This window comes from Cucumis sativus, chromosome 6 (genome assembly GCF_000004075.3).
Source record: "Cucumis sativus cultivar 9930 chromosome 6, Cucumber_9930_V3, whole genome shotgun sequence".
Taxonomy (NCBI): Eukaryota; Viridiplantae; Streptophyta; class Magnoliopsida; order Cucurbitales; family Cucurbitaceae; genus Cucumis; species Cucumis sativus.
Genome location: NC_026660.2, coordinates 23,545,338 through 23,569,575, shown reverse-complemented (window position 1 = coordinate 23,569,575; position 24,238 = coordinate 23,545,338). Strand labels below are relative to the sequence as shown.

General features: G+C 31.5%; 4 protein-coding genes across 8 annotated transcripts; 1 reads left to right on the top strand and 3 right to left on the bottom strand.

The window, feature by feature from the left end:
* Positions 1–3,567: 3,567 nt before the first annotated feature.
* Positions 3,568–4,546, bottom strand: LOC105435886 (protein BIC1). Its single transcript, XM_011659404.2, has one exon. The coding sequence runs from the start codon at positions 4,198–4,200 to the stop codon at positions 3,808–3,810; it is 393 nt and encodes a 130-aa protein (XP_011657706.1). The 5' UTR covers positions 4,201–4,546; the 3' UTR covers positions 3,568–3,807.
* A 1,799-nt stretch (positions 4,547–6,345) lies between these two features.
* Positions 6,346–12,471, bottom strand: LOC101213041 (cell division protein FtsZ homolog 2-2, chloroplastic). Of its 3 annotated transcripts, none has more exons than XM_004143273.3 (8): positions 12,269–12,471; positions 11,199–11,868; positions 9,936–10,235; positions 9,503–9,593; positions 8,305–8,429; positions 7,136–7,228; positions 6,932–6,997; positions 6,346–6,834 (listed from the first exon to the last, which is right to left on the bottom strand). In XM_004143273.3, the coding sequence occupies exons 2-8, from the start codon at positions 11,829–11,831 to the stop codon at positions 6,703–6,705; spliced, it is 1,440 nt and encodes a 479-aa protein (XP_004143321.1). In that variant the 5' UTR covers positions 11,832–11,868; positions 12,269–12,471; the 3' UTR covers positions 6,346–6,702. The 3 variants fall into 3 exon arrangements, with proteins under 3 accessions (XP_004143321.1, XP_011657703.1, XP_011657704.1); XM_011659401.2 differs by having other exon boundaries at positions 12,309–12,462; XM_011659402.2 differs by having other exon boundaries at positions 12,286–12,448.
* Positions 12,472–15,197: 2,726 nt separating this feature from the next.
* On the bottom strand, positions 15,198–17,991 carry LOC105435885 (transmembrane 9 superfamily member 5-like). The gene is made up of 7 exons (XM_031888006.1): positions 17,790–17,991; positions 17,416–17,459; positions 16,724–17,315; positions 16,525–16,635; positions 16,251–16,404; positions 15,671–16,155; positions 15,198–15,566 (listed from the first exon to the last, which is right to left on the bottom strand). Exons 1-7 carry the CDS (start codon positions 17,978–17,980, stop codon positions 15,341–15,343), a joined length of 1,803 nt encoding a protein of 600 aa, XP_031743866.1. The 5' UTR covers positions 17,981–17,991; the 3' UTR covers positions 15,198–15,340.
* A 1,435-nt stretch (positions 17,992–19,426) lies between these two features.
* On the top strand, positions 19,427–21,893 carry LOC101212800 (F-box/LRR-repeat protein At1g67190). 3 transcript variants are annotated; one of them, XM_004143272.3, is made up of 2 exons: positions 19,427–19,769; positions 20,127–21,893. In XM_004143272.3, exon 2 carries the CDS (start codon positions 20,267–20,269, stop codon positions 21,512–21,514), a length of 1,248 nt encoding a protein of 415 aa, XP_004143320.1. In that variant the 5' UTR covers positions 19,427–19,769; positions 20,127–20,266; the 3' UTR covers positions 21,515–21,893. The 3 variants fall into 3 exon arrangements, with proteins under 3 accessions (XP_004143320.1, XP_011657702.1, XP_011657701.1); XM_011659400.2 differs by having other exon boundaries at positions 19,432–19,769; positions 20,136–21,893; XM_011659399.2 differs by lacking the exon at positions 19,427–19,769 and adding an exon at positions 19,779–19,991.
* The last annotated feature ends 2,345 nt before the right edge of the window (positions 21,894–24,238 follow it).

The following is a 24,238-nucleotide window of genomic DNA, read 5'->3' as shown; positions in this document are numbered from 1 at the left end:
TCAAGTCATCCAATGTAGATATGCATTAGACAATAGACAATACTATATAGTATGACTCAAAGACGATATTGTAAGAGTTAGATAGAGTCACTCATTTTGCCGATTGTATCATACAATATTTATATCGTTTTTGTCTTGTAAGTACACATGTTGATAGAGATTGGAAGACTCACTGTTTTTTTGGAACTATATTAGAAGCTTCTATATAACCCATATTATCTAAGTAAATGGATTATAGAAACCAATAATTAATGGTCATTTTAAAGCAAATAAGTGAATACACATCCTGACAAAGGGTACAAAATAATGAATTGAAACGAGAGGATGAAATTCAAAACTTTTGAATGGATTACTTCAACTCCTTCCCATAAAACTTTTACATAGCTTATCGGATGGTTTCAATATAAGATTCTAGGATAAATTTCAAGAACATATTGCTAACTAACCATCAAATGAGCAATATCTAATATAGAATTATAGCCAGAAGCAACAAATGATTAAAGTGTCAAATTTCAGCCCTTAGTTTTTTTCCTTTCTCCCTAAAAGAGGAATCATATTAATAAACATGACAATGAAACAAAATCAACCTAGTTCTATACATATTCCAACTTTTATACAAAAGAATGGTTCCTACACCTACATGCCAGCACCACTAATGCCAAGAGAATCAATTAACACAACAGATCCATCAAAACTACCCAGTGAAGTTGCACTATTCTTCTAAAGTTTGAAACTAAACAAATGAATAAGAGAAACATATCTAATACATAATATAGATGAGTAATGATCCTCACCCACTCGCCAACAAAAGAGCCAGCGATAATGAAGGTGACATAAACAGAGTTTCAACGCATAACAACTCTATAAAGACCTTCAAGGTCCTCTTAGTAACCATTTACAAACTAAAATCAACCCAATTTTCTTTAAAACTAGAAAAAGTTCTGTCTAAGAACTTGATTTTACTTTTTGAAATTTAGCTAAAAATTCTTTTTTTTTTTTCTATTTAAAAAATATGAAAACCATTGAAAGGAAATGTTAGGAAATAAGGGTTAGTTTTAAAAAAAAATTCACAAATTGTTACTAAACCTGACCTAAATTAAATGATTATCAAACAAGGTTTCTTTTTTAAACGCTCTAGAGGCATGAATGAACCGATATCACATTTGAATGACATGGATCATGAGAACATGAAATTCACATTAAGAAAAAATTAAAAGAATTAAAAAATTAATACCTATATCAACAAGGTGCACCTTCCATTTCGATGACTCAATCATAGAAACTCTAAATTTAAGTGTGCTTACCTTGAAGCAATTCTATGTTGGGTGACATTGTGAGAATTTTCCTATGATGCATGTGAGTGAAAACAAAACATGCTAAAATGACTCGTGTTGGTTTGTAGGAAGAACGTTAACTCTAATAAGTTTTTAAGACAGTAAAAATGATGTTGTCAGGCTACAGGAGATGCATGTGAATGTCAAGGATCCAAATTCCAAATCTTGAGTACAAGGTGTTACAGTTTATCTTCGTTTTATTTGATTTTTTCACTAAGAGTAGTGAGAAGAAAAAAAATTTATTTTTCCTAAACAAAACTTTCAAGTACTTGTCTAATAATTTGTTAAGTATATATTTGCACTTGTTAGATATAGATAATATTATATTTGCATATATATATTTTTGAGCACAAGATATTTTAGAACACCTTAGCTTATTCTAACACATTATCATTAGAGTTTTTACATTTATGAGCAATATAGTTCATTTTTTGTGCTGTTAGTTTTTTTTTTTTTTTAAATAAATTTAAACCATTAGTTGAAAAGGAAAATTAATTAATTTGGGGTTGTGAGAGACAAAATAATAGAAGGAAAAGACAAGATTGGCCCTATACTATATTTTTCGAAGCTACCACATGCAAATATAAACACATCCAAATATTAAACAGTGAATTTAATTAACCTTCTCTCTCTCTCTAACTCTCAACCAATTTATTTTTCTATAAATTTGAGACATTTCCTTTTCTCCTCTTCTCTTCATATAGTGAATATATCATGATATATATGTATATATGTATACATATAAGTGAAACATGAAAAGAAATTTCTCTTCTGCTATTTGAAATAACTCTGATACCTATGGGAGACATCTCATTAATATTTTTAATTTAAAATTTCTATTTAGTTTAAATATCGATCAACAACACGATATGATGTGATTTTACATGTGATATGAAATAAGAGTTGATATGAATAGTATTTTTGATTCCATAATTGTGGACCATAGATTGTTGAGCTAATAACTCGTTTAGAAGCGTGTGAAATGTGTTTTATATCTATTGAGTTATATATGCTTATATTAGCAAAAGTATTATATTATAAACATTTAACACAAGTTTTAATACAATATCAAAATATTTATACAATATGGTTATTATTTATTAATGTGCGTATTTTTTAGTACAATAATGATGAGAACGAGGGATCAAACTTTCAACCTTTAAAATGAAAGATCATACAACTATGCACCGTAGTGTGTTTCTTTCCCGTATTTATCAAAAGAATATTCAATATCCTTGCTTATAAATAGGTTAAAAACAAACAAACTTCTTTACATACGTAATTTAATTTCTAAACTATAGATAGATGCAAATAATTTAGTCCAAAAACGAGTTTACAATTTGAACAACTTAACTTAATTAGCTACATTTTGAAAAAAGAAAAAAAAGTTAAAGGATTCTTTTTTTAAAAAAAGGGGTACACATGTAGCCAATGAAAGTGATCAAACATCAAAGTTTTTTCAAACACACAATAATAAGTAGTTTATGTAACAAAAGTTATACTTCATTTTTATGAAAATCTTCATGATTGAAAGTTTATAATTAATTTGTTAAAGGTTAGAGACTAACTAAATTGTTTACAATACTAAATTATTGAAAATTTGAAAATATATTAGATTAAAACAATTATTAACTATAGTTAAGGACTAAATCATTCCTTCCACGAAAAGTAAGATTAGATATAATTATTTAAAAATACAAAAAGAAATACTATAGGAAACCATATTTATCCTAAGGTAAGAATTGTTTTGTTCCACATGTTTCTCTCATAGAGTATCAACCTTTCCAAAAAAGAAATAATTTGTATGGATCTCAACAATATTATAAAAGAAAAATATAAAAAATAATAATTTATCATGTGAGAACTTGTAATTAAATAACTAAATAAGTTTGGACACAAATTTATAGATGCAACCATTCAACCAACCTTAAGATGCTCCAAATAATTTTTCTTAGAAAAGAACAACACAATGATATATATTATAGGAGTTAAATTCATAATAGTTTCATTGAATGGAACATGAATTAAGATAAGTATAGAGCACATATTTAACTAATTAAGGAAAAGAAAATTGATTGGGTTGAATTTGAATTAAATTAGCTGGTAATGAGGAAGAAAAATGATGAGAAGTTTCTCAAAGAACAAATAACAGAAGAGAAATTAATAATAATAATCAACAATTAAACAACCTTTGATAAAATAATAGTAATGATAATAATAATAACAATAATCATTCCAACAAATAGATAGATATTTAATTTAATAATAATAATCATTCAAACTTTTCAATAATATGATCATATAGATCTCTTCAAGAGAGAGATCGTATCAGCTCTCACAAGTGGATTATTCGATGGAGTGAGTGAGAGAGATAGAACGATATTATTTCAATATACATAACCCAATTAATAACCACATTATTAACAAAATCAAAACACAACATCATACCAACTTAATAATATTCATAATACGTTTAACAAGTACTACTGTTTAGTATTCTCAAAGCTCCTGCAGCCGCAGTGGCAGTGGCAGCGGCGGTGGCAGTGTTATTATTCGGGGACAATCTCTTAGCATCACGAGCCAAAGCACAGCGAGCCGACACAATCCCAGAATGAAACAAAGAGGCTTCGAATGCGGAGCCGTCGATCCAATCCTTCAAAAACTCCTCTTTTCCCCACTTGTCCGGAATCCAAACGTGCCCCGCCACGGCCATACGGTGGCGCTTCAACCGCTCCCGACTACTCTCATCCTCCTCCTCAAGAGGCTTCTGTGGATCATGTTCAGAAAGAGTTTGATCTGATTCTTGGAGATGAGGATGATGGGGAAGGAATAATGAGGAGTTGGGGTTGGGAGAAGGGAGAGTCATGGGGTGGGGGATATATTATATCTGTGATGGGGTTTGGTAAAGACTGAAAGTTTGATATGAATAATGAAGAAACTAGGGTTCTTCCGTTGTGTGTTGTTGATGATGGTGAAGAGAGAAGAGAGAAGAAAGAACAAGAATGAAGAATTAAGCGTAAAAGAGGGCAAAGAGAATGGGTGGAAAAGTTAGTATGCACGTCATAGAGAAAACATATGATCTTGATTTGTATGGTAAGTGACAAATGAACGTGTCTTTTCTCAGCTTGGATTCCACTTGTGTGGCAAAATCATCTCTTTATCTCTCTCTCTTTTATTTGAAAACATACGATTTTTTTTCTTCTATATTTGTGAGGTTGATGTTGGAGTTGCATTAAGTTATTGCAACTCTAAGTTTTAAATTTATATATGTATGTTCTTCCAACTTTTTTTTTCAATCACAAGACAAGAAGGGTATAAATATTATATATATATATATATATATATATATATATATATATATATATAAAACAATTACTCTCTAGTTCTCTTGTATTCTTTATGAGATGGAGACTTCATTCCATGATATTTTCTCATCACAAAATTGACATGAAATTTAGATGTATATTGGATTTTCAGCTCTTCATTTTCTAATCTTTCAGTGAGCGTTTAATTTGTTCAGATAAACGTCTTTATTAACTCTAATGAGTGGTAAATATTTTAAGAAAAAATTTAAGAAGTTTAAGTTTCTAACGTTTGAGGTTTAATTTTTGTCTATTTGTCTTGTGATATTTTTCAAATATTCAGACTTAATATTCACAAAAATTAATAAAGAAAGAAAACTAAAATTTCTTATATCTAAATTAATTTTTACAAATAAACTTCAAATACGTTAGGTTATATAAAATTAAAAAGTAAATTATCTCTATTACTAAGTCCACTCTTAGAAGTTTAAAAGACTAAATAAATGCAACCTAAAAATTTAACCACCTATGCGTATAATTTAATCTAAATTAGAACATGTTGGAGCTTAGAATCATTTATATATATATATATATATGTATATTCATATATTATAGTTTTATAAAAAATTCGTCTCATAAAAATGATTATCCACCCCAGGTTGCATACATACTTCAAACGATTAAAATGATTATAGCTCGCAATTAATTGCACTAATAATATATAATATTGAGAATCCTTTTGTTATCTTATTTTATATATGTTATATGAACTAAAATAGTATGTAATACACAATGTTATAATCCATAAGCGCAAACTAATTACGTACTATTAACTAATAAACCAAACACCCATAGGTAAATGGTAGAAATAAGTGTACAGTGTCATTATTTATTATTATTATTGCAAAGGACAGTATTAATTGATAAAAACATTATCTAGGTGCGTAATAACACACACTATTCTAGGTTTATTAATAGAAAAAAGAAATCACATGCAATTCATATCATACAAATATAGAAAATGAGTACATGACAGCAGTGATACTAATTTTGGCAGCCAACAGTATGACCCTCTTCCCTTCCACAAATAAAAAATTACTGTCACCAGTCACAGAAATAGAAACTTTGAAGCTCAAATCACTTTACAATGTATGCATGTGTGTGGGTATATATATATAAGATTTATAGAGATTTACCATATTATGGTACAGTAAAATGTTCCAACACTTTTCCATTAACTTGAGCTAAAAAGTTTGTTAGTCCATATAATAAACATTTCAATTCATATAGTTTGGAATTATTTTCATAATTCTCTCTAATTTGAATAAATCTCTATAAATCCTGGACCAGAAATTTAAATTGAAAAATTAAAAGTTAACTAGACACAAACCTCGCTATTGCCCAAATTGTTTAAATTGTTGCCTAAACCAGCTTAAGACAATGATAATTGGCATAGCAATCTTCCATATCAATTCAAAGTTTGATCTTCCACCCTGTGTTGTAAATATATATATATATATATATAACTTACAATTTAGTATTAATTTTAAAAGGTTTCATTTATTCATCTTTGACTTAGAATGTCCTGTGAACAAAGAATGGTTATAACCAAGGATCCTGTTCATAATTTCAGCATAGTATTCAGTTGGATGGATCAAGAAAGCAGCAAACTTTACAAACTAAAACTCAGAATGCATAATTAAGATATGTGAACAGAAACTAGTGGAGGAGTACATTTAATCAACTTACAACAAGGTATAAAGGCAATTCCATAAACATTACTTCATATTGAGTTCAGCCATTACAGTATTTTGCTGAAATAACTACTGTCGAGCAACTTTATCAAAAGAACACAACTAACTCAAGCTCTTTAGCAAGAAACATATATTTCATATTGCAACTACAGATAAGCAATATATGAGCTATTTATTACTCAACAAATATACAGAGTAACGAAACCGAAGAAGGGTATACAGATAAGATACTACCACCTAGAGCAACATATTATATGTACGTAGGAAGGAAGGTCGTGGCGACGAACAAATGTTCCAATTTGGTTAAGGTTATTAAGCTCTAGGATAGCGTGAGCGGCCTTTTTTCTTCAAGAATTCTGGGATTTCGAACGAACTAACTTCGTTCAAGGAGGAAGGTCTACGGTTGATTCCAAAATTGTTGTCTCCCTGGGATAGTTGACTGGCCTGTAAAAAGAGGGACGGAACAGATTTGTCTTCAGCTTTAACACAATTTCATGTATCTCGATACCAAACTATACAGTTTTTTGCAGCGGAACAATACCTGAAGGGGCCTTCCTTCACTTTCTTCTTGGCGCTTAAATCCAGTAGCAATTAGAGTTATACTAACCTGAAAGTGAAAGATATCAATTCAATGGATCCTTGGTCAATATCCACAAAGATGGAATTCAAATTCATATGTATGCATGACCTGACTACCAAATCCAAATGCAACTTCAAATGAATTATGGCGACTCTTGTAACTTACTTGACCACTGAGTGAAGGATCTATCACTGCTCCAAATATTAGATTAGCGGTTGGATCCACAAGGTCATATATAACCTCCGCTGCAGCATTCACCTATGATTATCCACGAGTAATGATGAGAACAAAGAAACCAACTTTACATCATTAGTAGTAGAAATACAACAATTCAGATCAAAGTGGAAATTTTGGTACAATTATAAGTTCTTTTTTCTTTCTTTTGAAAAATGGTATAATTATAAGTTTAGTACCTCAACTTTCAATTTTTTGTCTAAAAGCTACCTGAACTATAAAAGTGTCTAATAAGGTCTACAAACTTTAAAATGTCTAATAGATTCTGGAATTTTCAATTTGTATTTAAGAAGTACTTGATATTTTTGTAGGGGAAAGAAACTATTTTTCACCTTTATCGTGGATACTCGTAAACAACGAGTTTTTGGATTCTTAAAAATTAATGAATCTATTACAAATTTATCTAATTAGAACCCAAGCTTTTCCTCCCTAGCATCGGGTGACCAATTTTAGATTGTAGAGATCAACTCTTGATCCCAATGAAGCAGTTTGTTAGAAACCTTTTTCTAAAAGAACTAAAGAAGTCGTTTGTTTTGTTGCAAATGATATTCCTTTTTTCTTTTTTTACTATTTTTAACCTTCCAATTCTAACTTTGAACCGCTTGGTCTTAATTTTTTAACCTTCGATTCTAAATTTCACAAGTTTCTTTGGTTTTGGAATTCATGAAGGGAGAATACTGAAGGCTTGATAAAAAGATACTTCCTTGTTTATTTTATAATTCACCTCCGTGGACTAATTTTATGTTGTTGACATGGTGATTGTAGAGACTACTATCTAAAGACTTGTGGGTACGAATTATTGCATGAATACATAATTACGGGGGGGGCTTTATGTGACTTGGGATAAGAATTCTAACTCCATAATGGTAACCAGAGAACAGTTGTAAACTCAAACTTCAAAACGAACACCAGCCACTGCATCTAGCTTCCGTTCATAGGGGACAGTAACAATCGCATAAACATGGTAGATCAAACTTATGTTGTACATCAGGTATATAAATTATTGAATTAAGATAAGTGATTTAAATTTTGAGAGCAGTGAGAAAACGATACATAAATAGGTTGTGAAAGGCAGGTGAGAGGAACAGAGAGAGCCACACCTCATATAAAGTCAAATCACTTCCACCAGTTATGTTCCACACAATTCCAGTGGCTCTTTCTATGCCAATATCTAACAGAGGCGATTGGATAGCATTTAAAGCAGCATCTCTTGCCCTTGTCTTCCCTGCACCAATGTCAACAAGAGGTAGAATTGGTTTATATTAGAGCAGCTCATCAAATATTTTAGAGTTTGGAGAAAAAGGGGAGGGAAATAGACATTCCATTAGGCTAAACCCACTGCACCACCTCCAGACAAAGTAAAGTCAAAAGAAAATCATTGAATTGTAAGAACAGAGACTTGGATTCCTTCAGATTTCAAATGGCAGGGAAGGATTGGCTTATTTCAGGCTGGTATATCCCAAGATACAAGCTTGCATGTCAAACAGGTTACATAAGCTCATACTTATGAATCTATCTTTTATCCTACGTATTAGTTTCTGTAAATCATATACAGTATAAATCTAAGTTTTCATAATTCATCCCTCCAGACAATCCAAACAAAAATTACAAAGATATTATAATATAGTCTTCACAAATTCTACTCGAGATTTCTTCTTTACTACATCCAAAGCCACTGCATCCAAACGTGTATGCCATTTGATGCATTCTTCAGGTGCTTTGGTTGGAAGAAAACAGCAGGATCTATCCAAATGTGAGCAGAGACAGTGGATGATGTGGGAGAACATTATTTTATAGCTTCGCCTTGGTCTTACTTAAATAGAACTTTAATAGTTATGATTTCTACCAATAGTGGGAATTTTTGTTCTTCTGTTGGTTTGTCCAGACCGGTGCCTTTCACGTTTCATTTATCAATAAAATGTTCCGTATCTTAAGGAAAGAAAAAGATAACAAAAAAAAAAAAAAAAAAGACGAGGTTGAAGAAGAGATCAGATATTAGTAAAGGTCAAGACCCATAGACATTTAAAAGGACAGTTCTATCTATTAGCCTTGTCTGATAATTTGGAAGAAACAGTAGTAATTTGGAGTATCCAAATAACATTTCATTTCTCTGATGAGAATTAAAGAATAATGAAGCAATTGCATAAGTTTAAAAAGTAGAGATGGTTGATAAAAATAAAAATCTTGGTAGATCAAAGATAAGACAAAAAAGAAATAATAAATAAATAGACTAAACTTTAAACTTCATTACAAAATTAAATCCTACATATGCATGCATCTTAGAGATCTTAGAGTTACCAGTGGCAGTTCCTATTCCCATCAACGAAGAACCAGCATTCGCCATTATGGCACGGACATCAGCAAAATCTACATTTACCAGCCCTGGTATCTGATTATTGTAATGTAGTAACAAACCAAGTTAGATCTCAAAATGCTTTTATAAACGAGTTCTACTGATAAACTTATGGCTAGAAGGAATTTTTAATTCAACATCCTGCACTTAAACTCGAACTGGAAAGTTACGACAAAAGGTAGAACTAAATATCCAATATAAGCTCTTGGCAAATATTCACCACGCAATTTTGACAAAATATTTGAAAAGTATGGGTTTTCTGTTTTCATACTCTCAATAGTCAAAACCACTAAATTGAAAAAATAAACTCCATAAAAAAGCTTTTTAAAAGTACAGAGAATCTATAGTTTAAAGTTCTTGAGGTTTGTATATATATACCGTGATGATGTCAGAGATTCCACGAACACCTTGCCGAAGAATGTCATCAGCCAAATTAAATGCTTCTGTTACAGGGGTAGACTGTGAAACTGCTGTAAGTAACTTGTCATTCGGGATAACTATCAGTGTATCAACTTTGTCTCTTAAATTTGCAATTCCTTCCTGCGCTTGAACTGCTCTTCTTCGTCCTTCAAATGAGAAAGGTGTAGTAACAATACCAACTGTCAATATGCCCATTGATTTTGCAATGCCTGCAATAACAGGAGCCCCTCCAGTTCCAGTTCCTCCACCCATCCCAGACTACAAGCATGGACGTTAATTCAAAGTTAGAAAAGAAGCTATCTCTCAGTCTAGCATATGTGGTTGAGCATTATAGTCAAAGAATAATTGGAGTTGAACCAAAATCTAAGCTATGAACCAAGTAGCATGTGTAAAGCACCATTCTCTTCAAGATTAGACATTACATGGGTCTTTTTGTTTTTGTTTCGATCTTCAAGAGAATAATGCTTAAGTAACAAGTGAAAATAGTTAAGAAGTGGATATAAAATGGGATTTAGCACTCTGATCAACTTTCTAGAAAGTATTATCCTGAAGTCAAAATACAGTACAAAACTGCAGAAAGTCAACTGGAGACGAGGAACCAGAAAAAATTAAAAATAGAAACCCAATAAAAGAATAGCATGCAGAGGAAGCTATTAAAAGAAATCCATAGTCCTCGTTCCTTGATATTCCAGCGCTACAACCGTTCCTATGTCAAGTATGACATCCACCAGAGAGATGTAGAATTATTGGTTAAGCAATGGTCAAGTAAGGTAGCCGATAACCAAGTGCGTTAGATGATATAAAATTAAATCTACCTTCACCCATGAGCTTAAGCTTTTGGGTTAATCGGTGATTTAAGATGGCACCAGAGCAGGTTGTTTCAAAATGTCCTAGGTTCAAGCCTCCATAATATTGTTCCACCCTATTTAAAATTAATTTCCACTTGTTGGGCCTTTCACATACTTCAATCCACAAGTGAGAGGAAGTGTTAAATGATATATAATTAACTCTACCCTCACTCATGAGCTTAAGCTATTGGTTAATCAGTGATTTAAGAAAGTGACTTACATAGTATTGCTTTAATTTGTCTGTTTAACTATATACTAAAAAAAATCATGATTTCATGGAAGTGAAAATTGTGTCTGCTAAAACAGTGCTGGAGGAAATAAACAGTGAAGCTATAGAAGCAGTACATTCCAGGGATAAAACAACTTGACTTACCGTGACAAAAACCATGTCAGATCCATAAAGCGCCTCTTCTATAGCTTCTTTACTTTCGTTTGCAGCACTCATGCCAATCTCAGGATTCCCACCGGCACCAAGACCTCTCGTAAGTTCTTGACCGATTTGTAGACGGTTCTCAGGATAGACAGGGGACATTTTCATCGCTTGAACGTCTGTATTAACAATCCAAAACTCCACACCCTGCATCGAACTTTCAATCATGCGATTAACTGCATTTGATCCACCACCCCCCACACCAATAACTTTAATCCTTGCCTCATTGTAATTACTACTGGATGCATCTTCCAAGTTCTCGGAAGTAATTCCGCCCAAATTTTCCTTTCTTGGGCTATTAACTGAATTGCTTCCTTCACCTCTTAGCATTGAGATTTCAGGGTGTAAATCCAGAAATGAATCCCTGTTCTGATATGGGCTGACACTGTGAGAATTTGAAGAAGACTTGGCCAAATTAGATTTTTGATTGATACCCACAAACCCATTCCTATCTTCAGGCATTTTCATATAACTTTTCCCCGAGTGATGCTCCATAGAAACTCTGCCTCCAAGAGCAGACAACATTCCAACAGGGTTTCGAGTAAGAGTGAAATTCATCGACGCATAACTTGCCATTATCCAACACTGAATCTCCCACCCTTACACAATGCAGCTGAAAATGAAAAGAAATTAAGATACATAACAGGTCTAGAATTTTCCAACTGTTCGATTAAATGTGTCCCTATCAAACAAACACAAATTGAGACGACTAGTAAAAAAAAAAAGGGCAATCCAAGGGAAATGTTAAATCGATAACGAACAAAAACTTAAATTCTAGAAATCAATATTTCCCAGAAACAATAAAATGAACTCTAAAATGCAAAACTCAAAAGTGTGGAAGAAAATTCGAAACCATTACACATTATCAACCAAATTCAACAGCAGAAGACAATTAAACCCAATACAATAAGGCACTAGGGAAAACAAACTGGAGCAGAAAAAAAGATATAGAACTTCAAAGCAAGATATGGAAAAGGGAAAAGGGAAAAGGGGAAAGGGAAAAGGGCATCTACATTTTCGAAAAGGGGACCTGAAAATGCTGGTGAATAGTACCAAAAATCGTCGGAGAGCAAAATCCAAATTGGGTCGTGAGCTTTCGGCCGAAGAGAAACAAGAGAGGTAGTAATCTTGAAAGATGAACAAGGGCAAACAAGCACTTCGGTTCAACTAAACCCCCGCTAACAGTCCAGTCTGGACACAACAATCCAAAATCTTTTAAGTCTCTATAAATCTTATAATTCTCTCAACTTTATAATTCATTAATACTTCTTAAATTTCAATTTTTATTTTCCTCTCAAGTTTTCTTCTACATTTTCTATACTTATAATTTACATTTTTTTATAATATTTTGAAGCTTTTATACATATTTTTTAAAAGGTTAGGAAACTTAGGTCTAAAATTCAACTTTATATTATTATCTTTACATTTAAACAAAATCTAACGAAAATATTGCATTTAAAAAATTAAAAGCTCTAATGACATTTTGAAAATTATTCTAAAAGTTTATTAACCTTTTACCTATGATCTTGAAATATGGAAGATTAAATTTATAAAAAATTTATTGATAAAACTTGAAATTCGACTTTGCTAATTTACTACCATATAATTAGGTATAGTATTATCGTATATACTATAAATGGAGTTATGGAAAAATAAATTATATGTCAATTTTGCTCTCTAGTTTTTAATACATATCTATTTTATTCCCGGAACAAAGAAATTGTTGTTTTTGAAAAGAAAAAAAAAATGAGAAATGAAGGAGCCGTCGGGGGAAGGGTTGGGGTTATAATAAAACTAGTGTTATGATAAAACTAGTTTTATGATAAAAGTTGTTTGGGGAATGGTTATGTGAGTAGTGTTATGATAAGATGTGTTTGGGGAAGAGTTATGTGATTAGTGTTATGATAATTTATGATAAGATGTGTTTGAGGGAAGGGTTATGCATGTAGTGTTATGAAATTTATTTTTTATACATTTTTTTAAAAAAATTCATATTCTAAATCCAACCAAAATTTTGTATATTTAATTTACTAAATTATTCTATTTTCGTAAAACAATTTTCAATAATTTCTTTAAATGTGACATCTATTTCCAACATTTTTTACGTCGTCATGTGTAAATAATTTATTGATTTTTTAAAGAAATTTGTATTCTAAATCTAATACACAGATTTCTTTGACGTAATTGTTGCAAATAAATTATTAATTTTTTTTAAAAAATCATATTCTAACTCCAATACACAAATTTTGTATATTTAATTTATCTAATCGTTCTAGTTTTCGTAACACAATTTTTCTTAATTTATTTACATACAATATGAATTTTTTTTGAAGTAATCGTTTCGATTGAATAAATTACTATTTTTCTTTTAAGGATAAAACATTCTTAGTTTTCTTTTTATCTCAATATTATGTTTTTTTTCTCCTTTTTTTAAATTAAAGGATTGTTGTTCCAGAAGCAACAAAAATGATAACAAAAATTATAATAAAATCAATGAAAGATATAAAAATAAGGAAGAAGAAAGAGAAAAAAAGTACATTTTGGAAAAATAGAGCATAATTTGGTAAAAAATTAGATTCAAAATTTAATTCAAATAAATCTTAAATCAAATCTAACTATTAAATTGAATTTTTTAAAAAGAAAATTCTTATACATTTAAAGTTTAAATATTTCCAAAGAAAATATTTGTTATACATTTTTTAAGTTGTTTAAGAATTATAAAGTTAGTTAATTTAATATTAAATCGTCTTATTTGATTTTGTTTTGATTTTTATATAAGTTTAATAAAATTCATTTTTAGAAATCTATTTAACTCAAACTTATCCGAAATAGTTTAAATACATATAGATTAGTTTTAAAATAAAATATTTGAAAAGGTAAAAAACAAATAAAAGACATAAAATAAAATAAAAAATTAAAGTAAATACGAGTACTAAATGCATAAACTAATCACAATTAATATTTATTTAAAATTTATTTTGTAAATAAAATAAATTTAAAATAAAATTCTTTTAAAATTATTAACTTAATTAAAAAATAAATGGCATTTGATAAATAAAGGAGTAATTTTTTAAAAAAAAAGAAATGGTAAAATTATGGGGAATTGAAAATGTAGTATTATGGAGAATTAAAAAAGTAGGATTATGGAGGGTTGAAGAGGGATTGAGAAGGAAGAGAGAGAGGGAAGATGAGTTATGATAAACCTAAAACAAGGGTTATGATAACCCTTTCCCCAGATAAAAGTTGGGTTATCATAACCCTAACCCAATAGTGATAATCCTTCCTCCAAACGACTTCGAAAAGATCAATGTGATTTGAACATGGAAGTAAAGAAAAACACCTTTGTAAAACATAATTTATGGCAAAAATTTCTTTTATAAATTATTGGGTTAAATGCAATTTCTAAATTTTGCAAAACTTTTATATTGTTAGGGATAGTTATAGTTTGGTTAAAAAAATAAAGCAAAACTAGAAGAAATATTTAATTCCAAGGAAGAAACTCAGGAATTGGTTCCTAACAAATAGAAAGAAAGGCAATTGGACTGAGCTCGTAGTAATCATACACAAGTGACTCCAAGTGAACCTCGATAAGGAAGAGCCTTGAACCACCCCATTAGAAGTAGGGCTTGAAAATCCAACAAAAAAAAAAGTAAGTTATTCTTGCCCTTTTGCCAAATGAAATAACCTAATAGTTTAAAATTTATAAGTATTTTTAAAAAATGTTGAATTCAAATTTTAGTCTCGTAAAAAAAATAGTTAATTTTAGCTTGTACTCTTAAAATCAATCTACAAATTTATAAATTGTCTACATAAGTTGATAAAATCTCTTAGATATATAAAAATTATTCATTATAAATCACACTAATTAAATTCGAACTCTTTTCTTTCTTTTTCCAAATATAGGATGGAATTTGCAATTTATCAAAAAAAAATTGTGCAAGATTTGAATCAAGTGAATTTTTATTTGCTGTCTTATTCACTAAACAAAAAATACAAATGATGAAGTAATGATATACAATAGCAAAGTGACAGAGTGAGGGGTTTTGAAAGGGAATTTTAGAAAGGAACGACACAAAGGCTGACAATTAGGATCGTTTCTTAGAGTTGCATCCCATCATGTAGAATTTAAAGGCAACCAGCGAAGCTCCAAAGCCAACAGTTCCAAGGACCAGAAAGAATGAATAGCAAATGCAACAATTGTACACTAAAGGAAGAACAAACCCCCTATCACTCTCACTCCTTATTTTTGAAAGAAAGTATATACCATAACCAAACATGTACACCGCCGGCGAACCCCCACGCAATACGGATCTATAATAACCATCATTCATATAAGTTAGAAGAACATGACATTTTTTCTGTTTAGAAGTCAAAAGATGGTCAGAAAACAAAAGTTAGCCGGAAGAATGGATTACCTCCACCACCAGTTGTAATCATCTTTGAGTAGTTGAATACTGGTAAGTGCAATTCCACTGACGAAGGTACTTAGGACGACCATTAAGAAAGCAGAAAATAAGGTGAGGAATGAGCCGCAGATTTTCAAACCCCACAGGCTTGCAAAGATATCATCCATTAGAAGGGAGATTGGCAAGAAAATTCCAAGGCCCTCAAGAATCATCTGAGCAGGTGACTTCATGTACCATAAAGTGGGAGGTGATGATCTGTTGTGTATGACTAATCTTCTGGTGTGACAAGTTGCAACGTTACGCTCTGGCCTATAGATGTTTCTTGGTGCAATACAACATATGTATATCATAATGGCACTGCCAAATCCTGCTGCTAAAAGATAATTGATCACACTGTCAACCATTGGAGTACTAATCCCGAATATCTTTCCTAGGATAACAGCCATGAACACTGGAAAAAAGTAGAGTGCGCCAGTTTGAAGAACACATTCTTTCTGCAAGAAAGAGATTTTCATTAAAGGAAGGGCATGAATGGAAAGATGTAAAATGGTGTTGGTGAAATCATAAGCTTTGGAGAATATATATATACCGATCCAATTGGGGAAAATCTCTCATGAAATGATCTGGCTATGGATGCAGATACTACTGATGTTACACAATACAACAAAACAAGATCAACAGAGATTCTTTCATGGTTGCAAGGGAAGATACCATCGTATTCAGAGACAAAAAGCATTACAATTCTGCACACAAAATTGGTTTAATGATTAGATGATTAATTATATGATAACCATTATTCGGTTTACAGTTTTCAAATGCTTGTCAAAAGTATGCTTGTAAAATACAACTTTTAACACTCTTACATGAGTATTAGATGTTGAGTTCCAACGCCGAGTATAGCACCGAGTAAGGATGTGTACATCGGACAGAAGCATGCTTTAGCATTGAAACGATGAATATTTCCATGAGGTTGTCTAAAGATAAAAAAAAATATATGAACGATTAATGACAATCTTGAATATAATTGACCCTAATTACAAGAACAAAGAGAAGGCATGTTACCTATTCTTCAAGAAGTATTTAAACAGATACGGCGAAGCAACTACAACAGGCAAAAAGATCCACCAAAAGGCCAGGATACTCCAAAGCCAAAGTGAAGACCAAAACAAGCGTCGATTATCTTCCAAAACCCACGAGGCTTTCTCTCTTTCCCCAGGTATAAAGTAACTCGAATTGTCAATGGGTTTGATTTCATTCCAAAAGACAGAGTAGGAAAATTCGACTAAGGGTTCAGTCAATATGGTTATGTCAACAGAAGAATCAAGACTATTTACAACACTAATATCCAGAACTTGACCCTCCATGAAATCAACATTGAATTCAATGTGATTGAAGAGATAAAATTTCTGCCCAAATCCTGGTTCTTCAATGACTTCCCCCACCTTACTCCCAAACCAGATATTGTCGAAATACATTTGGTATACAAAGTTGTTTTCAATGGCGAACTTAAATATTCTGAGATCGTCTTCTGTCATATACTTCTCGCAAAGAAACCCCTCCGTGTCCGAAACGCCAAATTTCAACTCATATTGGGTGTTCATTAAGCAGTCGCCTGCAAGAATTTCATTCAAGTATCTTCTTTTGGATACTTTTTCTGTAGTCAATTGAAATGCACACAAAAAATCAAACATAAATCATGTAACATAATGTATAATATCAAAAAGTTCAAATGAAGAGAAGAATATGATTTTCACCTCCAGGAGGGCAAAATGGAAGTGAAAAATATGGAAAAGCATCGCTGCAAATCGAAAAAGGAGAAATAATTAACAACAAATCAGAGACCTGTAACTCCTTACATTTTTTAATCTCTCGATCTTTACCAATATTTTTTCGAAATCAATGCAAATGTAATTTTTGTTCATAGTTGTACTCGAATTTACATCTATTAGATTTAATCAAGAAATAATTTATCAGTCTCAGCAACCAAATATAGTTAGTGATCGCAAGAATAGGCCGATTAGAGAGAAGAAAGCAGATACGGAGATTGAAAATTTTCGGAAAATAACATGATAATTGCAAGAAAATGAAAAAGGATGATAGGAGGTAAATGGAAATGAATAGTGATTACCATCGTTCATCAGCACCATAAACTTTGTTGGCGAATAGAGGAATCCAGTCTCCCTTTGTATATACTCGAGGCTTTGATGAAGAATCATGTTTGTTCGGGTCAGAAGTTTTGAAAATCCTGGCCCCGAATGGGAGTGGCAGAAAAAAGATGGAAACAAGGATCAAGAAAGTTAGTTTACAACTTGGCGCCATTAATGAAGCAGGAAGCATGATATTCAAAAATGGAGGGAAAATTTAATGGTCCTCATGCACCATTATATAGAGAAGAAGAACTCGCACCCCTCTAATTTATCAATTTTCACATTTTTAAAAGTTTTTTCCCATTACTTTCATTATAATATGTTTAAAAATTATGTTAGAGATAATATTTGTTGTATTAAATAACCTGATGTTGTAATAATTTAACTCTAAACTAATATTAATATTAGTATAATCTCTTACCATTTTAGAAATAATTATTAAGTATATAATTACTTATTTAACAAAAAAAATTAAAGTGGATTGTGTTATATTTGTAATTTTTTTAAAATATTAATTATGGTATATTTTATTATTTTGAATTTAATTATTATATTTGTAGGTATCTATGATAACATTGAGTTATGATTTTCTTTCGAATTTTTTTTTCATACAATAATTCTAACTATTACTTTTATTAATTTGACGTTTGATCAAGTTATACATAGGTAAGAATTGAATTTGAAGATCGTTTTTGAATGAAATTTTAACAGATTTCTGAATTGATTAGTTTGTAATAATTTAGAAGTTGAACAGAAACAACTATATGTTTCACACGATATTTTTCTTTAACTAACACTAATACAAAAATTCAAGTTTAAATTAATACAAGGATCTAAGTTGAAATCTCTTGTTTCTTTGATTATGTTTTTTTCAACGGAAGATTAGGTGAAATATTTGACTTTGTAACCTCTAACATTGTAGTTTATTAGTTGGTTAATTTAATTATTTGTCATGAAATATTAAACTCTAAACCCTAAATGTTAAAAATTCGAAGTTATTATACGGAGTTTGAACACTACGAAGTTGACTGTTAGGTGGATGATGTCCAATAAATAATAATTGTTTATTATCTTATTCTACTAACAATACGACTCACTTTATAATACTTACAAATGGTTTGATTCAAACTATTCATGTAGAGATATGTGAGTGGGATATTCTATACAAAGAGTTTATATTATACGCAATTGCAAAAAAATAATATTTGTTTGTAAATCAATTAATTAATGAAATTAATATTTCATAGAATGATCATGTGTGACTTGATCTATAAACTTGTGGTTAATTTTTTTATTTGCACGAGTGAGAACGCCTCAAGTGGTTGACTCAATATGTCTACGGATTTGAGTACGCATGAGTTGGATATAACTTTACATAATAAAATTCACTTGTTTTCGTTATAGGGCAAACAAATGAGTAGCTGATTGTATATGGTTGGATCATGACAAACTGTTTGTTAGAGTAACCGTAGTAAATAAGAAAAAATTGCAAGTATAAACGTGAAAGGAATATTTAAATTTAATTGTAATTACGAAATAATAACATTGATTATATTAATGAAAAGAACATGTGATTCATGTCTTTGATTTATAGGGTTTGGAAGAAAGAAAGAGGAAGGGGCGTAGGGTGTAGGGTGTGGAGCATTGGGTGAGGTTGAAAACACCTAACTCACGCAAACGCAAAACCCTTCTCAGTCTCCACTTTCCTTATTTTCATTATTTATTATAATTTTATTTTTTTATTTTTTATTTTTTATTTTCCTATCTCTTCCTTTTTCTCAAGCTGTGGAATTCAAAGCTCCGATTCCGATCTTATCTTTCTTCCATTTTTCAATTTCCCCAACTCCCAAAATTCCCCAATTCCTTCCCCTGTTTATCATCTAGGTTTTTCATTTGGCCAGCCAGTTGCTATGGCCGCCGGTGTTCAAGTTCGATCGGGATCATTTTCCTCTCAGTATCGAGTAAGCCAAGTCATCTATTCTGATTATTACCTTTTCAGATTGATAGATTAACGTTTCGATTACTTCTATAGAGAATTTGATTGGTTCAAACAGTTGATTAATTAGTCTGTTCTGTTTGTTGACGATCCATTTCCAATACAAATTTGGATGTTCTGGGGATTTCGAGTGTGCAATGTCGTTTCAGTAAAACCCCAGATTCTAGATTTCATTACTACTTTAGATGTGAGATTTTTTTTTTTTTTTTTTCTGTTTCAGATCCAGGTTTTCTGTTGGGAATTTGTATTGAATTACTTTTGCGTTTTGATTGAAAGCCCTTTTTTTTTTTATTTGTTTTTTGCTTCTTAATAACTGCTGCAGATAGTACAGATGATGGACACTAGGCGGCTTTAAATCCTGTTATTCGGTGTGTGTGTATTCATGGTTTTGGGTGCTGGAATTTGATGTTCTGTGTAAATTTCTGGAAGTAGCTGCTTCATCTTGTGCTTCCTATTTTGGGGATGGAGCATCTTCCTGTTGAAGTGATCGGTAACATACTTTCCCAGCTCAGAGGTGCCCGAGATGCAGTGATCGCTTCGGTAACTTGCAAGAAATGGAGAGAGGCTTGGCGCAATCACCTCCACACCCTCTCGTTCGATTCTCTGGATTGGCCTGTCTATCATGAACTCTCAACCAGCAGATTAGAAATTCTTATAACTCAAACAATATTTCAGACGACTGCGCTGCAACATTTGGCAATTTCAATGGAAGAAGTTGATGAATTCTCTGCGGCACCCGTGATGGCTTGGCTCATGTATACGAGGGACACTTTGCGCCAACTGCACTATAAAGTGAAGACAACCCCAATCTTCAATATTATTGAGAAGTGTGGTCGACAGAAGCTTGAAGTGCTAGCATTGGCTCATAATTCTATAACAGGTGTAGAACCCAGTTATCAGAAGTTCCCTTGCTTAAAGTCACTTTCACTGAGTCATGTCAGTGTCTCTACATTGGATTTGACCCTTCTTCTGACTACTTGTCCTAAACTTGAGAAATTGGCTCTGATCAGTCCCGATATTGCAATGTCTGATATGGAAGTTAGCAGTTCTTCATTGAAAGACATATATGTCGAAGCAATCAGTTTGGACAAGTTTATACTGGAGGCTGATACCCTTGAAGTAATGCATTTAAAAGATTGCACTCTTGAGCTATTTGAAGTGGTTAGCAAGGGAGCTTTGAGAGTTCTAAGAATTGATGATGTAAGTGTTATCCATCTTGATATTGGCGAGAATATGGAAAATCTTGAGGTTGTAGATGTCTGCAACTTTACAATTATGTGGCCAAAATTCTACCACATGATCTCAAAATCATCGAAGTTAAGGAAGCTTCGGCTTTGGGGTGTTGTATTTGATGACGATGATGAGGTAGTGGATTTAGAGACTATTTGTATGTGTTTTCCTAGGTTAAGCCATCTATCACTATGTTATGATTTGAAAGATGGAATTCTTCAGCATAGCTTGCAGGGGTCATCTCATTTGTTGAATGTGGTAGTGCTTGAACTTGGATGGAGTGTAGTTAGTGAATTTTTCTCTGAATGGATGGGAAAACTTCTAGGAAGGTGCCCCAATTTGAAAAAGTTGATCATATGTGGGGTTGTTTCCGAGGTCAAAACCCATGACGAATGCCAAACGTTAGCGAACTTTACCTTTTCCGTTGTCCAGTTGATGAGAAAGTATATGCATGTGGAGGTTCAGTTTGAATATGAATAGAAAGTTTGTGGAGGTCTTCAAGTCTATTTGAGAATTGTATGAGATTATATCCGCCCCATAAGGATTCTGACGATCCTACTTGTTCCACAGTCATAATTCTGAAAACATTTGCCTTTCTTTACAAGCATTCATTACTTTGAGCAATTGTCAATTGCAGTCCTTGTTGACAAATGACGAACTTCTCTTTTCTTTTTCCACAGGTTCATTTCTAGAGACTTGCTAGGATTCTGTATCTATCTTCTCTGCTTGTATATTTTTCCAAGCCCCCTGAACTCTCTTTTCTTTTCTATATACACTTTAAGCAAATAGCATTCCACGTGCTTTTCATTTATACAAATTTCCAAATCAGGAAATATGTTTTAATTACTTGTTTTTATAACCCTTTTTCGGCTGTTTTATTTGAGCACGAGCATCATCTGTGATGATATTTTCTATCAAAACTGAGGCAGGAGCACTGTCAAGGGACTCTTAATCTTCCAAGCTGCAAGGTTAACACTTTGATAAATCTATCCACTGATATGTTAGGAGCATTGGCATGGAAGCTTTGCATGGTTTTGTTTTGTTTTTTTTTTTTATTTTTTTGGTTAAATGACAATGCCATCAAAATATTTGTTTCTACAGATTATAGATTTCGTATAGTTTATGAATGTATGGCTATTGATTGAGTTTTACAGATACTCATAGCTCTTGCATTGTATGTATAACTTGGGTAGTATTAAATCAAAACCTCTTAGTTACCATAGGCCACATCTAGTAAAGCCAGCTTGTATTATTTGCCAGTAAGATAGCTCCATGGCCAGCTTTTGTTTGAATTTACACATATCTTCTTTTGACTGATTGTATCTAAGGGCCACAAGGGAAGTTTTCAAAATTGATTACTAGCCACAGCTGTTAGTTGTTTTGCAGTTCGGTAATGTTAGAAAAGATGCATCCCAAATCCCCAATATCCTCTCATTCTGTTTCTTGGTGTTTAGCTCATTTAAGCCATTTGTATTGTTTTGTAATATACCCCGATTACACATGATTATCATTAACGTGTGAGGAAGGAAACGGGAGCAAGCGAATTTGTAAGAGTTGGGTGTTTTGACATATCTGTTTTTAGTATTCTCTATGAGAATCAGGAGATGCAGAAAGCTCCCAAATTTTCTTTCATGTCATCGATTTATAAATGAAATTGTAGTAGTGAGGTTGCTATTTGTTGTTTGGTTCTTAAATCAGGTTTGCTTTCCACGACTTTGTTACTTAATAGTTAATAATTAATTTGCATGGTTTGGTGTATGCCGATTGCCAACTATATTTTGATTTCCTTCCAACGTGCATCAATCTGCCATAGAGAATAGAGTTAGAATTTTGAGGTGGCCGTCTCTTTCATTTTAGGTTGCTTTTGGGTTGATATTTTTCAATGATATTACATCATGTTTGAGGTGGAGATTTAGGGTGCGTTCGGATTATTTCCTGTGTGTTTGCAGAAGTATCTTCTAGGTGTGAAAAAAAATGTTTGTAAGTAGTAAGAAAGTTAATCCATCGTTGTGCAAAGCTCAATTGACATTCTCCCTTGTATGTTTTTGCTTATTTTATTGTAGGGCAAAAACATCCGGATCTATGTAGGGTTGGGTTCTATTCAATAATTGTATCAATTTAATAAGTAAGTTTTAGGTTGTATCAAATTAAACTTCGAACTTACGTAAATATATTCTTTTAAATTTTCAACTTTTATAAGTGTATTTGAATTAAATGAAATGGATGATTTAGATTGATATAATTATTTGTTTACGGTCTAAATTGATATATATATATTTTTTATTATTATATAATATATATGAGTGAAAAGACTTCTCTTTTTTAAGCCAAAATTATGACTTTGAAATTAATTGGTTAGAATAAACTAGTTATCTTTTAGGTGTGTTGTACTCTGAATTTTGTCATTTTATATGAATGTGAGTCTATCTCATTTGACATGTAACGTACTATTTATTGAATTAGAGATTTTTTCCATCATGTTAGAACTCAGAAGGAGGGAAAAAAAATGAGTTTAGCTCAACTGACACCTATATGTTCTCCACACCTCAACATTTATTACAATACATTTACAAAAAAAAAAATCTCTATTGTATTACTACGAAATAAAGTGGTTGGTGCAATTCTATTAATTATGAGCTTATAGACAATTTTCAACGACAAGAAAAAGGAGGTGGGAGTGAAGAAAAAGTTAACAAATGCTGGCAGTTCATCTTAGATTAAAAATAAATATATATTTGAAATAAGATTTCTAATTATATTTTCCCACTTGCTTTTCTTTAATAAAAGTATAAAAAAAAAATTAATGACTAGGGAAAGGCATATTTTCAAATATAATATAAAGTAGATCAATATTTATAAAATATAGCAAAACGATAGACTGTATTGAACCAATATAGACTATTATTTGTGTTATGATAGACACATACAGTTGTTTGTGGTCTTTCATAATTTCAGAAGTTTTGTTGTTTAAAGTTATATCTTGAGATAAATGGATGACCCAAAAAGCAAATGGAATGACCATATTTTCATGTCAAAATTTGTTTATACTAGTTGACCTGTTGAGTTAATACTCATTTTGACCGACTTTATTAGTTTAGTTATAGTTAGTATGGTCTTGTTTTATTTATTTAATTGCTTTTATTTATTAGAATAATATAATTAGTATGATTTCAACTTTATTAAATAAAATGTTACTTTTTAATC